The sequence below is a fragment of the Diospyros lotus genome, chromosome 12 (genome assembly GCF_014633365.1).
Source record: "Diospyros lotus cultivar Yz01 chromosome 12, ASM1463336v1, whole genome shotgun sequence".
Taxonomy (NCBI): domain Eukaryota; kingdom Viridiplantae; phylum Streptophyta; class Magnoliopsida; order Ericales; family Ebenaceae; genus Diospyros; species Diospyros lotus.
This window is the reverse complement of record NC_068349.1, coordinates 9,104,800-9,119,669: the sequence shown is the minus strand read 5'-3', so window position 1 is coordinate 9,119,669 and position 14,870 is coordinate 9,104,800. Positions and strand designations below refer to the sequence as shown.

The window sequence follows — 14,870 nt, the reverse complement described above, 5'->3', positions numbered from 1 at the left end:
TTGAAGGGCTATATGTTTTGGATGCACATTTCCTACGACCTGACAATCAAGATGTAGATAAGACTTGCACTCCCTCTTTTATTCCTTGTTCAGTCAATGTAATAAGTAGCCATGTTTGGCACAGCAGGTTAGGACATCCTTCTATGAAGAGATTGAATCTGTTGAAAGATGTGTTACATTTTTCCCATGATCATTTGTCTAAATGTGCCTTGGCCAAGCAAAGACGTCTATCTTTTATTTCTCATAATCATTTGTCTAAATGTGCCTTTGATCTTATTCATTGTGACATATGGGGTCCTTATCATGTTCCTACATATAATGGACATCGTTATTTCTTGACTTTGGTGGATGATTGCACACAGTTCACTTGGGTATATCTTATGAAACACAAGTCTAATGCAAAGCATATTATTCCCAAGTTCTTTTTGTTAATTGAAACTCAATTCCATAAGGTTATTAAGGGTTTTAGATCTGATAATGCCCCTGAGCTGTCTTTTAGTGATTTCTTTGACTCAAAAGGGTAGTCCACCAATTTTCATGTGTTGAGAGACCTGAGCAAAATTTAGTTGTGGAGCGTAAACATCAACATCTTTTAAACGTGGCTAGGGCCTTATATTTCCAGTCTCGGGTCCCTATCTATTTTTGGGGAGATTGTGTCCTTACTGCAGCTTTCTTGATTAATAGGCTACCAGTCTTTCTTTTGCAAAATAACTCTCCTTATCAGTTCTTGTATAATGCCACTATGGAATATACATCTTTTAGAATATTTGGAAGCTTGTGTTTTGCTTCCACTTTGTCTTCTCGTAGGACAAAATTTCATCCTAGAGCTACAGCCTGTGTATTCATCGGTTATCCTCCTGGAATTAAAGGCTACAAGCTATATGACATCACCACTAAAACTATCTGTCTCTAGAGATGTTGTTTTTCATGAACACATCTTTCCTTTCCATTTTGTCTCTCATTCTAATGCTGTACAGGATTTGTTCCCTGATTTTGTTTTACCTAAACCAGCCATTGTTTTACCAGCTACTAATTTGTCTTCTCCTGTTCTAGATGCTGATTTACCAGCTAGGACAGTGGTTTCTTCCCCTGTTCTAGATGCTGATCATCCTACCCATTATGATCCTAATCATGTTATTCAAAGGTCTACTAGACCTTCCAAACCTCCTTCTTATCTACGTGATTTCCATTGTAATCTTTTGACTAGGAGGCCTCATTCTTGTATTCAACCTTTGTATCCTTTGCAAGATCATCTTTCTTACACTCGTGTTTCTCCTTCCCATAGATTTTTTCTTCTTACCGTATCCTCTTCTTTTGAGCCCCAACATTATAACCAGGTTGTAAAATTTCCTCATTGGAGGGATGCCATGGCTGCAGAATTGAAGGCTATGCAAGAAAATCGCACATGGTCTATTGTTCCACTTCCTTGTGACAAACATTCTATTGGTTGTCGCTGGGTATATAAGATCAAGTATAATTCTGATGGTACTATAGAGAGATATAAAGCCCGGTTAGTTGCAAAAGGGTATACTCAACAAGAGAGACTAGACTTTCTTGACACTTTTTCTCCCGTAGTTAAGTTGGTCACTGTCAAGGTACTCCTAGCTCTTGCTGCCATTAACAAGTGGTCTCTTGTACAACTAGATGTTAACAATGCTTTTTTGAATGGGGATCTTTTTGAGGAAGTCTATATGGATATTCGACTTGGCTATCAATTTGAGAATTCGGTTCATTCTCAGGGGGAGAGATTAGTGTGTCGACTCCACAAGTCCATTTATGGCTTAAAACAAGCCTCAAGGCAGTGGTTTTCCTAGTTCTCCACTGTCCTTATTCAGCATGGTTTTACTCAGTCCAAATCAGATTATTCTTTATTCACTAAGGGTCTTGGTTCTTCTTTTGTGGCTCTCCTAGTTTATGTTGATGATATCATCATAATAGGCTCAAATATTGTTGTCATTGATTCCCTTAAAGAATTTCTTCATACTCAGTTCAAGCTTTAGGACCTTGGACATTTGAGATACTTTCTTGGGCTGGAAATAGCAAAATCTGATTAGGGTATCTTCTTCTCTCAGCGACAATATACCCTACAGCTTCTTTAAGATACTGGATTTTTAGCATCTAAGCCTGCTTCTGTCCCTATGCTTCCTAATTCTAAACTTTGTTCATTTGAGGGAGATTTGCTTCCAGATCCTACTGTATATAGAAGACTTATTGGCTGCTTATTGTATCTTAATGTCTCAAGACCTGATATCACTTTTGCTATGCACAAACTCAGCCAATATGTTTCTCAGCCACGACAGCCTCATCTTGATGCTGTTTACCATCTTCTCCAATATTTGAAATCTACTCCAGGTCAAGGATTGTTCTTTTCAGCATCTTCTTCTCTTCAACTTCGAGCTTTTTCTGATGCTGATTGGGGATCTTGCTTAGATACTCGGAAGTCTATAACTGGTTTTTGTGTATTTCTTGGGGATTCATTAATATCATGGAAGGCTAAGAAGCAAAACACTGTTTCCAGGTCATCTGCTGAGGGTGAGTATAGAGCTCTTGCCTCTATTGCCAATGAATTGGTTTGGTTAACTCAACTTTTGTCTGATTTTCATGTTGATTCTACTGCTCCTGCTATTTTATTTTGTGATAACCAGGCTGCTGTACACATTGCTAATAATCCTGTTTTTCATGAGCGTACGAAGCATATTGAACTAGATTGTCATTTTGTTCGAGACAAGCTAACTGCCGGTATACTCAAGCTTCTCCCTATTCGTACTCAACACCAGCTTGCTGATGCATTTACTAAGCCTCTGCCAGCTGCTAGATTGTTCCCTTTATTAGACAAGATGGCTATTTTGGATATTCATAGTCCATCTTGAGGGGGAGTATTAAATGTAATGGAGTGTATTTTTGATGTATTTTGTTTATATTTTGTGTACAGCTAGTATGTTAGAACAGGACATATAAATAGGGGTAGTGTATTTAAACATGCTATTCGATTCATTTTGATAAATGAGGCATTTTTTCTATATTCTCCTTTTGTCTCAATAGGTAAAATACAAAACTGAAAATGAACACTATGCTGTCAAACATGTTAAGTTTTCATTTTTTTTTTTAAATAAAAACCAAAATTTAACACAAAATTGGAAATGAAATCTGAAAACAGAAAACTGGAAGCTCTGTCAAACAGGCCCTAAGCTTTTATTAACCCTTCAATGCAGTTGCCCTGAAAGATATCAATTAGGTATATCATGAACAGAATAGATGTATTTTGTTAAGTTACCACTACTGCAAAAAGTTTGAACTATAGGAATGGAGCTAATAACTTCCTGTCATCTGCCATCATTTTTTGTTATGTTTCTTCACATGGACTGACTAAACAACATGCATAGAGCAAGAGTGCAAAACAAACATGAATAATGGGGAACAAATGCATGTAACAAGACTAGAACTCAAGATTTAGTGGAGTTAAGACATTTGATGCCATCTTATCTTACCATTATTCTCAAAAGGTCAGGCCATCTGGAATGGGGCCCGGCAATGTATGTCAAGGTTTCAATATATGCTATATACTTCATTTGTTTTCCTTCTTTTTTGGGGGTGGTTTGGTGGGGACAGGGGGTGTGGGAACATGATGAGGAGATGCTGGATCATTTATTCTTGATTATAAGGTTGATTTGGGCTTTAGAACATGCACATAGGAAAAAATATTTCTTTTTTACCTGCAACCAGGTTGTTTTTCTCGTGGATTGTTTAGAGAGCAGAAAGACATGCATTTATGATAATTCTTTTTGTTAATGGGTAGGTCCAGGTTTTTTATAACTCCCACCTCACTTTTCCAAACCTCAGGGAGAAACCAACACATCGAGCCATCTTTCTTCTGAAGTAAGTTTGGCTGCTTAGTGTTTATATGGACAAATCTGGGACAATTAAGTTAGGCAACCCCGGTTTTACCAATAGCACTTTTGTATTAGCCTCTCAGAAAATCCAGCTTCATTATTGGGTTGGCAGCCTATGTTTCAACAATGTCACTTGTCAGAAGCATTGGACTGTGATTTAGATCTGATTGAAAATTTTAAATCTGGTGAAATATAATTTACCTGATTGTAATTTTTAAGTTCTGTGGTATTAATTGATCCTGAAATCAGAAAGTACAACCATTTTTCCAGTGAATTGGATGTAGGACCAAATTCCCTCGGAGAAGCCAGCCCTTTTTTTTTTTGTGGTTGATTAATTTTCTGTTGCTCTGGGTTTTCCATGTTTATATACACATTTTCACAGAAAAATATATTTTTGGAAAGTAGGCCAATTTGGCCGTTGAACTTTTCAATTTTGGTTAATTTAGTTCCCGAACCTTTTTGGTTCAAATTTATTACTGGACTTTTCAAAATGGTTTAATCCAGGAGTGACTTTGAGCCCAAAAAAAACTAGCCTTTCAGGGACAAAGTGAACCATTTTGAAAAGTTCAGGGTTGAATTTGAACCCAAAAAAAATTCAAGAGTTAAATTGACCAAAATCGGAAAGTCCAAGGGCTAAATTGGCCTTTTCCCTATATTTTTCTATGGGTCTTCAATGCTTGGAATAAGGCAATAACACATATTGGGTTGTAGTATTCTCCTTTTTAATTTTTGCTATCTCTATTGACATCAATTTCTCTAATTTCTCATATTTACAATTGTGATAGCAAATTAAGGTTCTATGTCTTCTGATTCTAATTGGATAGAATTTTGCTTCTGTTAGAAATGGTTTTTTGTGATTTTCCCTCATTAGTGACCTAAAGTATTGTTTGTTAATTATTACTCATTATGAAATGATTCAAGGTATCCATTGAAAGCTGTCAAAGTAATGCATACCGTGGCATTGAGGACAGAGACAAGCCTAAAAATTAGTACAAATCCTCCAGGTCCATCTACTGCATATAAGGTGTGTATCTATAGAACATAGAATTGCTAATCAGGGTTTTTGTTTCCTTTCAGTATAGTTATTGGACAAATCATTCTGGCATCACTTGTATGTTTGTGCCATTTATTTTCATATAAAAGATATGAATGGTGAATTCAAATCTTCTATTTTTATTTTGGGCGAAATGCCAATTGGCCACTGAACTTTAAAATAGGCAAATAAGCCACAAGCCACTAAACTTTCATAAATAGGTCCACGTTAGACAACCATCAACTTATCATTTTAACACCGTTAGACAACAGTAATGCCGTCAACAATTGATGGTTGGCTAAGGTGGCCTCATTTATGAAAGGTTAGTGCCTTATTTGACACATTTTAAAGTTCAGTGGCCAGTTTGGACCCTAGGCCAAAGTATTGTGGCTAATTTGGATCCTTTTTTTTTTTTTTTTTCAAAAAGAAGAATTATTTCTAAAAGGGAAAATTGCCAAATTAGTCATTGTACTTTGTGCCAAGGGAAAAATTGATCATTAAACTTCAAAATGAGCCAAACAGGCCACTGAATTTTCATAAATAGGGTTGGTCCTTGCCTTGCTTTGCTTTTTCTTCAGCTTCTTGTGAAGTCAAGAGTTACTTTTACTTGACCAAAAAAAAAACCCTAGTCAAGAATTCATAAGTAATGGGCACTTGAAAAACATCAAGACAGTAACTTTTGGAGTAAAAAGATGCATAAGTTCACACAAGAATTTATTCAAGCATAAAAGTGATTCTCTTTACACCTTCTAAGAATCTTCTTCCCACTTTCTTATTGGCATGGATTGACACTTTTGATCCTCCATGTCCTCGTATGAAAAAGGGTAAAAACAAAGGAATTGTAAATTTTCATGTATGTTTCCACAAATCAATCATTACGATTTGGGATTTTAAAAATAATTTTTCTTTTTTGGAAAAAAAGGGCGAAGTGCCCAATTGGCCATTGTACTTTGTCTTGGGGGCTAAATTGGCTGCTGAGCTTTAAAATAGGCCAAATAAGCCACTGAACTTTCATAAACAGGGTCATTTTAACCAATCGTTGATTTTGTCTAGCAACGTTAAAATGGAAAGTTGATGGTTGGCTAATATGGCCCCATTTATGAAAGTTCGTTAGCTTATTTGGCCCATATTAAAGTTTAGTGACCAATTTGACACTTAGCCCTTTTACTTTTTTCCACATTATATCTAGTCCTTGTGCGTGCGTCCGTGTGTGTGTGTTTTCATTTTTGTTTTTGCTTTGTCATTCCTCCAGGTCTATTTCCAAGCAATGATCAATCAAGTGCATTGTGCATGCATGTCTATTCTAGCCTATTATACTTGCATGTTATTCTGGTCATGCTAAAATTTAATGGAATATGTTGTGTTAGCTGTTAATTTCTCTGGGCTAAATAGTTACTGAAAACAAGAATTTTATCAAAGGGTCCTCAGTGCTATTTATGGTTTATTAATTGCAATTCTCTTTCCCAAATAGGATTAAATATGGAATTTTTTTCTTGAATTACAGAGTCATATGGGTGAAATGTTTGCTTTTCATGCCACCACGATGGCAAACACCCTTGCAACCCCCATCATTGTCTTCACAAGAACCGGTTCCATGGCTATAATTCTAAGTCATTATCGGCCTTTCTCAACAATCTTTGCCTTCACAAATGGGTGAGCCCACGTAGCACTATGAAATGAAATGGTTTTCATAAATTATTTGATTTTCTTTCTTCTTTTTTCTAAGTAAATCAATAATTATTTGATTTTCATAGCCAGTGTTTTACAGCCATGGTGACATATGCTGTAGTATTGTAATGGGTGACATGCTGACACTGAATATGTCTATAATCAAATGAACCTTTCATGAAATAAAACTAAGATAACTGTTGGACTCGATTAATTCTGGTTTTGTTACTTGCTGCCTTGTAATCACTTGGCAAATCAACGTTTCATGAGAACCTGTTTGATTTGTTTGACATGTGATATTAAAATTTGTTTCTGGTGCTTATATGAATCTATTTTTTTTTTTTTAACTCAAAAATAGTCTGGATGAGACTCCTATCAAAGGCAGTGGGTTTACAAAATATTTTGAAAACCTGTGCCTTTGACAAACTCATGGTCTCAATGAGAAGTTCATCTAAGGCCGTGGATTTGGAAAATAATTTCCAAAACAAATGGTGGGCCCTTAGTTCCAAACCACTGGTTCAAATTGAACTCGTGGTTCAAACCATGAGTCCATGCATGCAAATTCCTTCCATGTATTAGTCATGTTTGAAGCAATTCCTCTTTCTTTGTCAAATTCTCTGCACTGGTTATCATAATGTATTAGCAATAGGGCTTTTGTGCTTTGTTTTCCAATCCCAACCCAGAATGGTTTGGAGTTGATCATATTTAGGCAGGCAGCAGTGGTTGCAGTGGTAGAAGCCACTGGCTAGCTTAGCAGGCAGAGCAACTTTGTTATATGTATACAAAAGTGAAAGAAGTCTTTTTTCTGCAGGTTTGAGGTTAGCTTTTGAGGCTGAATTCACTGAATCTTAGATTATTGTTTATAATAAAAGATCCCTGGAAGAGAATGAGACCATGAGAACACAAAGAAGAAAAAGATTGAGACAAGTAGGACCTAGACGGTAGTACAAGTAAGGAGATTACTTTTTTTTATATCACCGGTGTGTTTTGTTGGAGATGCAGCATATGGGTGGTAGGCATTATATATAACCGGTCCTCCTCAAACCAGAATCCTTGTCCCCACGATTGGTCCACTTGCAATCTCATACTATGCACTTGCCATTTAGTGCCTGAATGGTTTTGTTGTCTTGTGTGTATTAGTATGTTTGGTTTTGTTATTTATTTTTACTTTTGATGAGTACAAAGAATTTATATTATATGCATTTTATACTTTCCTTTTTCTTGTTCGTGTTGCTTGTATAATTGAGGCCAGAATGCTCTATACTTTTTCTAGTTTTGCCATTTTGATGGTGCATGTTTATGCATTGCAGAGAAAGGGTTAAGCAGAGGCTAGCACTTTATCATGGTGTGATGCCAATATATATGCAGTTTTCAGATGATGCAGAGGAGACCTTTTCTCGTGCTCTAAAATTGCTAGAGGTTTGGTCTTCTCACCAAATTACTCTAAAATTATTACTCTGTCTAGTTAAGCTGGTAAACATTTTTGTACTTTGTTCATGGTTTAGAGTAAGAATCTGGTGGCTGAGGGAGAGTACATCACTATTGTCCAAAGTGGTGCACAACCCATTTGGCGCAAGGAATCTACTCACCATATCCAAGTTCGTAAGGTCCAAGCCGATTAGAAATGCTTTGAAGAGATCTTGATCTTTTTTATATGCCGAGTATTTCCTATTTTATTTCTAGCAATGATGTGGTCTGCAGAGAAACGTCATTGAGAATTTATATCATAGCAAAATAGCTGTTCCTCAAATTTTGCCAACCAGTTTTTTGTATATTTCCATGTGTAATGTTTTAATTTGGCTTTTTTCATTACAAATGCCTTCACACCATTGTCCAAGAATTTTCCCAATTTTTGGTTTCTTGTGTGAATCATGTTTTACATGTTTATGCCATTTAGTGAGATGCCTTTCAGTGTGTCTTTGAACTTGAGGATCTTTAGCATTCCTTTTCAACAAAAAGGAAGAAGAAGAGAAAATTTCAGGATTTTTTCCTAACCCACATCCATTCTTGTACACCATTGCCTTGCTCGAAATGTTCTATATGACGATGGCTAATACTACTACCTTGGACTGATTACCATCACTGGGGATGCCTTCACTTCTTACTCCTTTTGGCTATGTCTTGTTTCTATTTTTGGGTACACCTGTAAGGATTCATCCCCAATCATCAATGGTTCCTAAAGTCTGGCTATACTTGACATTGTTGACTGCCCAAAGACATGCCTAACTTTTCCTGTCAAATTTTTTTAGAGTTGATATGTAAAGAAAGATCGTTTTTGCATGGGAACTTTAATTCTTATTGATTATAGCAGAGATTCCCTATGATTGCTGCAGCTATGCAGAAATTTATTGAAATGGTCAAATTCGGCCTTTTAACTAATTACGCCAACAGTTATAAGAAAGTTTCGTAAGCCCCTCGATTCAGTTCAGAGGGGAGAATTGGAACAATGAGCGGGGATACCTCCCATCTTGTTACGTACAACTCTCGTTGTTTGGAACATTAACCACCATCTCCATCCGGGCGACTCAACAGTGTGCACATACGGAAATAATGTTTCTCTGTTGACTGACTGCTAGGTCTGTATGTTTGAGGGCTTGTGAAATTTTATCCATGGCAGTTGAAGGATATATATGTTGGGAATTTCAATCCTGCAGTATGCTGGCGGCATTCTTTTTTTCCGTTTTGTCATTTGCTTGGTGTTACGAAACATATATGCAGGAAGTGAATGTTAGCCGTCAGAGATTGTCTGTGATTCAATTTTGAGTAACCTTTTATGTTTTGACCTCTTCTCTTTTGCATTTTGAAAATGGCAATCATGGGTTGGCCAAACTGGAATCTGTTAACTCGATTGCAAATGTGCTGCAAAGGGAGCAAAAGCCAGAGAGGAGTGTCCTCTTTTAAGTTTTCTTTCTGGTTGCTTTGATTATCTCCTGCCAGGCTCTTGCAGTTCAATAGTGTTATTTTGGACATGACTAATTGCTTCAAATTAAATTGATTAATTTGTCCAAGTGGGTGAGATAAAGCTGTCAATCCTAAGGTAATCATCTCGAGAGACCTTGTGCTGAATGTGTATCATCAAATGTCTATTTTACTTATTTTATGGCCAAGGCTCGGCTAACCCACAAACAGGAAGGAGGATATGGGAAGGTGTCAAAAGGACCATAAATCTAACACAATCCACAACAGCAAACATCCTCCTGATGCACTGAAATTTTCTCAAGTTATTTCAAGTTCCAGCATGTATTCGTTGACAGAAACACTTCTAATTCATCTTATACATCGGAAAGGTCATCCTCCTCTATAAATTTAGCCTCGAGTTTGATACTCTTGTACCACTTAGCGCATGCGATATAGACAACTAGATCTACAGCCGTCAGAGCCGCCAGGAGGAAGAAGAACCTATCTAGATGACCCCGGTTGAGATTTCCGGGGATCCAACCAGGCATGTTGTCTGTGGTTGATACTTTCATAACTATTGTCACGAGCAAACTACTCACATAGTTTCCTAGAGAAATCGATGTCATGCAGAGCGCGCTTCCAAAGCTCTTCAGCCCATCCGGTGTCTGTGCATTGAAGAACTCCAACTGGCCAACGTACATGAAGACTTCAGAGGCCCCAATAAGGGCATATTGAGGGATTTGCCAGAAAATGCTCAGGGAGCTCGAGCCATCACAATGAGCGCAGTCTTTCCTAGCATACTTGAGCCTGTAACACTCTACAATTCCAGCAGAGACCATTGCCGTTATTGCTATGATGAGCCCAATTCCCATCCGCTGAAGCTCGGTAAGTCCCTCAGAATTTTTCTTCTTGATCCTGCTCACCAGTGGATCGAGCACTCTACGATAGAAGAAAATGAAGACTGCCACGCTGGCGATGTCGAAGCTGGACATGCTGGCAGGCGGGATTTGGAACTTTGAAATTTTGCAGTTCATGGCTGCACCTTGCTCGACGAAGAGGGAAGCCATTTGGGTGAAGACCACCGAGTATATGATTGTGCACAGCCAAATTGGCAGTAATCTCAGTATGCATTTCACCTCTTCTACCTGTCCAATGGGGCAGAGCCGCCATGGATTGTGCAAGCCCTGTTGCTTGGAGTCTAGATCCCTGGGTGTGACAAATGCTGCTTTGTCCAAGAACCTGCATCACCATCACATGCATGAGTTCACATCAGTGCCGCCAGATATACATATGGTTTCCCTAAGTACTTGCTTAATTTACGCTTGTTTCTTACTTGAATCCGTCGGTATGTAGTATCTTCCTTGCCCCGCTTGAACACTTCTCTTTCTGGTTCACTTCATACAGATCCTTTTCACCCGGCGGCATCTCAACCTTCCATTTCTTCCCTGCAGCAACCAACACCTGGCAGAACCTGGAAAGGGGGTTGCCGGTGGGCTTGAAGCGGCGGTATCTGGCTGTCCCGGCGAGAAACAAGACCAGCGCCGCAAAAGCAGACGCCGTAGAGGCCCAGAATCCAAGCGCCCACATCCCTTCATTTTCATAGTAACCTAATACGGTGTTGGAGAAGAGGGAGCCAAGGTTCAAAGCCAGGTAGAAGTAGCTGAAGAAAGCCACCTTCGAGTGCCCCTCCTTGGGATGCTCTTCATCGAATTGATCAGCCCCAAACGTTGCGATATTAGGCTGATAACCTCCGTTCCCTAGGGCAACCATGTAAATCGACACATAGAACATCCCTATTTCCAGGCTCGAATGAGAACCACATTTCGTGTTCTGATCGCCGCAACCCCTCGGATTAAGCAATAAAAGGTGTGACGCTATTGATAACAGTACCAAGCCCTGCAAATATCCACCGAAAAGTAATGTGAGCTTACGACGGAGAATTTGCGAAATCAGGGTTTCGATCGAGATAAAGAATGTCCTTTTAACTTACGATGACAAAGATGGCTTGGAAGATGGCGCAGGTTTTGTATCGGCCCCAGTAGGAATCGCTGAGGAAGGCGCCGACGAGGGAGAAGATGTAAACGGTTCCGGTCCATTTGCTGACGCTGTTGGCGGCGTCGGCATTGTCTTGTTGAAGAACCCTTGTTAGGAACAACACCAAGTTCACGCCTACCCCGAAGAATGCAAGCGTTGCCAAACCTTGATTCACTGTTGCATACCATTATTCATCAACCACCCCAAATTATTACTAATTTACTACCACCACCACCACCAACAAAAACTCTTATATATATATATATATGTATGTCTGATACCCCAAATTCACTTTCCTTCTTACAATATAAAGAGTCTAAATTGTACTTATTTTTTGTAATTCAGATTATAAAAAATAAATGTTACTATTTATAGGATTTTCGTGCCTTAAACTGGTTGTAATTGTAATTAGAAAAATGTCAATAACATCGCGTCATTGTTATGGCAATCAATAAAATATTGTAAAATCCTAACAAAAAGACAATTTGAATAAAAGATTGAATTGTTTCCTAAAAACATGTGTCCAGCCCGAAAAGTTCGGTCGAGAAGGACACGTGGCGTAAACCCACGTCATGCAAGCGATTATGTGTCACCTCAGCCTTTGCATGCTTGCTTTTCTCCCAATTTCTCCACGTCTCTCCGCCCCCGTCATCTAGGAAAGTCCCCCCCCCCCCCCCCCCCCCCCCTCTCTCTGTTGCGTGTGTGCGTGTGCATGTATATACATATATATTTTGTTGTTTCTGGGGTCGCTCTTGCTTCCGTACATATTGACCGACTGAAAAATTACATTTTTTTCTCCCCCCCACAGATACCTTCTTCTTTTTATTCACTGAAATTCATTGTTTCTCTGTTTCAGAATTGTCATCAGATGGCAGCATCGGAAACTGGGTTTTTACGATAAGTACGGGAAGGTGTGTATATATAAGCACATTGATATATATAAGCATAAGAAAACGTCTATATATTTTCATTTTAATTACTTGTACTGTTCTTATATTTTTTGTTAAAAGTATTTAAAATATAAAAAACAAATACAGTCGAGTCGAGGCTGAAAATAATTTTATTTTAAGAATAGTATACAAGTTTATTATTCAGTAGACGGTCATGTGTTATAATTATACAAGTTTAATTATGGGGTCTGAAATCGGATATTATCAAACTCATCTCTGTAGCTTTCTTTTTCCATTTTTGCAGTTAAAAGTTTATGGTTAATGGAAAGAGAGAGAGAATAAATGAACAGAGAAAACTGTACTGAACTTGGCGTGTTAAATAAATTTTGTGGTTAATATGGAAAGTATGAGCAGAAAACTGTATGCATCATGGAATTAGTGATGTCGTGGATAGATATGGCATCTTATATATACATATATAATAGTGATAAGCAAGAGGAAGTATCAAAGATGGAAAAGGAATTAATTGGGAAATCTGAAGTGAAAGGCGATGAAAAGAGGGGGGTTAACATACAGAGAATGACGATTCCAGCGACCCAAAGTCCAGATCTTCTGCGGATTGCAGGGAGGCCATGCATATCCACACTTCCATCCAGTGTCATCTCTTCTCCTACGTCTTCCCCATTCAACTTTCCCTGGAAAATTAATTAAATACACCCAAACAGAAAACTAAGTTATTAATAAGAGAAGATTTTAATTATAGTATAATATTAGTTGTCATCGTTCTTATATACATGTATAAAATATAAATATATAACCAGATCGAGATATCGCTGTGTTGTGTGAATGATGGAGTTAATTAGGAAAGTATCAGAGAAAATTAGTCAGAATTAAATAGTTAAATCATAATTTTGATAACTGGTTCAAGATATCAAAGTCTTGAGGGAGATGGAGAGAGGAGAGAAAGATGGAGTCATCTTTTCAGTAAAATTAAAGAGTGATGTATGATCATTCATATATTACTGGTTCACGATATAAATTTATAATTATATGTAAGTGTCTTGCGAAAATGCTATCGTGGGTTTATGGGTATGCAGCAGAAACGAGAGAGCGAGAGAGAGAGAGAGGTGACTGTTGGTGATGAAGATCAGTACTGTACTGCGCTTGTGACGAGAGTGAGTACGGATTGAAGAAAATGGAAATGATCACTAACCTCTTTGTGAATGGCATCCAGACAAGCCATTGCTGTTGATGATGATGATCAAGTCTGGTGAAAGCAGAAACCAAAGATGACGCAGAGAGAGAGAGAGAGAGAGAGAGAGGGAGAGTTTGCAATTAAGTTGGATAAAACAATGGAGAAGAGAGGGGGGCATATAAAGAGGTTGAGAAGGCGAGATGGATGGCTGAGATTTAATTTGGTGAAAAGGATATGGGCCCAGAACAGATGACCAACCCACAATCCATTGAAATTAGACTGCGGAGATGCACTCTCTACTGCTGCGGCTTTATAGAGCCTGTTGCTCAATTTGGAACCCTTCATTTTATCCACTCTACTGCTGTCTCCGTCTCTCTCTCTCCCTCTCTCTCTCTCTCTCACACCAGGTTTTTTTTTTTTTTGTTTGACATGTGAAATTAATCTTTTTCTGTTTGTTTCCCAGGAATTTTTTGGTCCTTTTGTTTCTGGAATAGATTCCAAAACCGACTGGACACTTTGGCAACCACACCTCCTACACTTGTGAATATCATCTAATTAATACTACCCCATTTTAATTCATTTCTTCCTATTTTTGTTCAGTTTCTTCTAAATAACAAATTTATAAAAAAAAAATAATATGCACTTTCACAGTTGTAAGCTTTTTCTTTATTCTAGTAAGAGGAAGAAATTTTAATAGTATATTTAAGATGGTAGATATATCGACTATTTATGGTGATGTATTTATATGTTTATCAATATAAGAGCTTAATCTAAACATCCGATCATCTATTATTTTAGAGTAAAATTCTATGCTAATATCATAAATCCCAACCTATTACACTATAGCGGTCGACTTCACAGTTATAAGTTGCTTTCATTATTTCTTTTTTCTTCTTTATTATATGATTTGTAACACTCCTTATATTCTGTATAAATATACACACATCTTATTCAGCATCAACCAAGTATATTGTCATTTTAGAATAAGAAGGTGATTCTATTCATGAACATTGAACCCATCTTTTGGAATATATTTATAATAATTTCAACCATTTTTTCTGTGGGTTTGCCTTGCATTTCACACCTTGCTTGAATTTTGGTATGTTCCATCCATAATTATATAGAATTAAGCATTAGATTCCATAATTATGAAGGTTTGGTCTTTGCAATTGGTGGACAAACTGTCCAAAGAGATCTATCTTTATTTTGAATGTTGAATTGTGAGCAAATAATGCAGATTACTTTTGAATAATTTTTTGCCT

At 37.6% G+C, this 14,870-nt stretch overlaps 2 protein-coding genes across 3 annotated transcripts in view; one reads left to right on the top strand and one right to left on the bottom strand.

Moving 5' to 3' along the window:
* Positions 1–8,440, top strand: part of LOC127786666 (pyruvate kinase isozyme G, chloroplastic) — a 71,195-nt gene extending 62,755 nt beyond the window's left edge. For both annotated transcript variants that reach the window (XM_052314211.1, XM_052314212.1), the window contains exons 9-12: positions 4,812–4,914; positions 6,428–6,576; positions 7,902–8,010; positions 8,097–8,440. In XM_052314211.1, the coding sequence (XP_052170171.1) occupies positions 4,812–4,914; positions 6,428–6,576; positions 7,902–8,010; positions 8,097–8,213 (478 nt within the window). In that variant the 3' untranslated portion in view covers positions 8,214–8,440. The remainder of the gene's footprint in view (positions 1–4,811; positions 4,915–6,427; positions 6,577–7,901; positions 8,011–8,096) is intronic.
* A 1,352-nt stretch (positions 8,441–9,792) lies between these two features.
* Positions 9,793–13,835, bottom strand: LOC127786665 (protein NRT1/ PTR FAMILY 7.3). Its single transcript, XM_052314210.1, has 5 exons — positions 13,627–13,835; positions 12,988–13,108; positions 11,480–11,697; positions 10,823–11,385; positions 9,793–10,728 (listed from the first exon to the last, which is right to left on the bottom strand). The coding sequence occupies exons 1-5, from the start codon at positions 13,654–13,656 to the stop codon at positions 9,864–9,866; spliced, it is 1,797 nt and encodes a 598-aa protein (XP_052170170.1). The 5' UTR covers positions 13,657–13,835; the 3' UTR covers positions 9,793–9,863.
* Positions 13,836–14,870: the final 1,035 nt, after the last annotated feature.

Coding starts and splice junctions, on each gene's coding strand:
- LOC127786665 (XM_052314210.1), bottom strand. CDS start 13,656: ATGGCTTGTCTGGATGCCATTCACAAAGAG. Junction 13,109..13,626: donor TGGATGCCATTCACAAAGAG/GTTAGTGATCAT, acceptor TTAATTTTCCAG/GGAAAGTTGAATGGGGAAGA. Junction 10,729..10,822: donor CTACATACCGACGGATTCAA/GTAAGAAACAAG, acceptor ATGGTGATGCAG/GTTCTTGGACAAAGCAGCAT.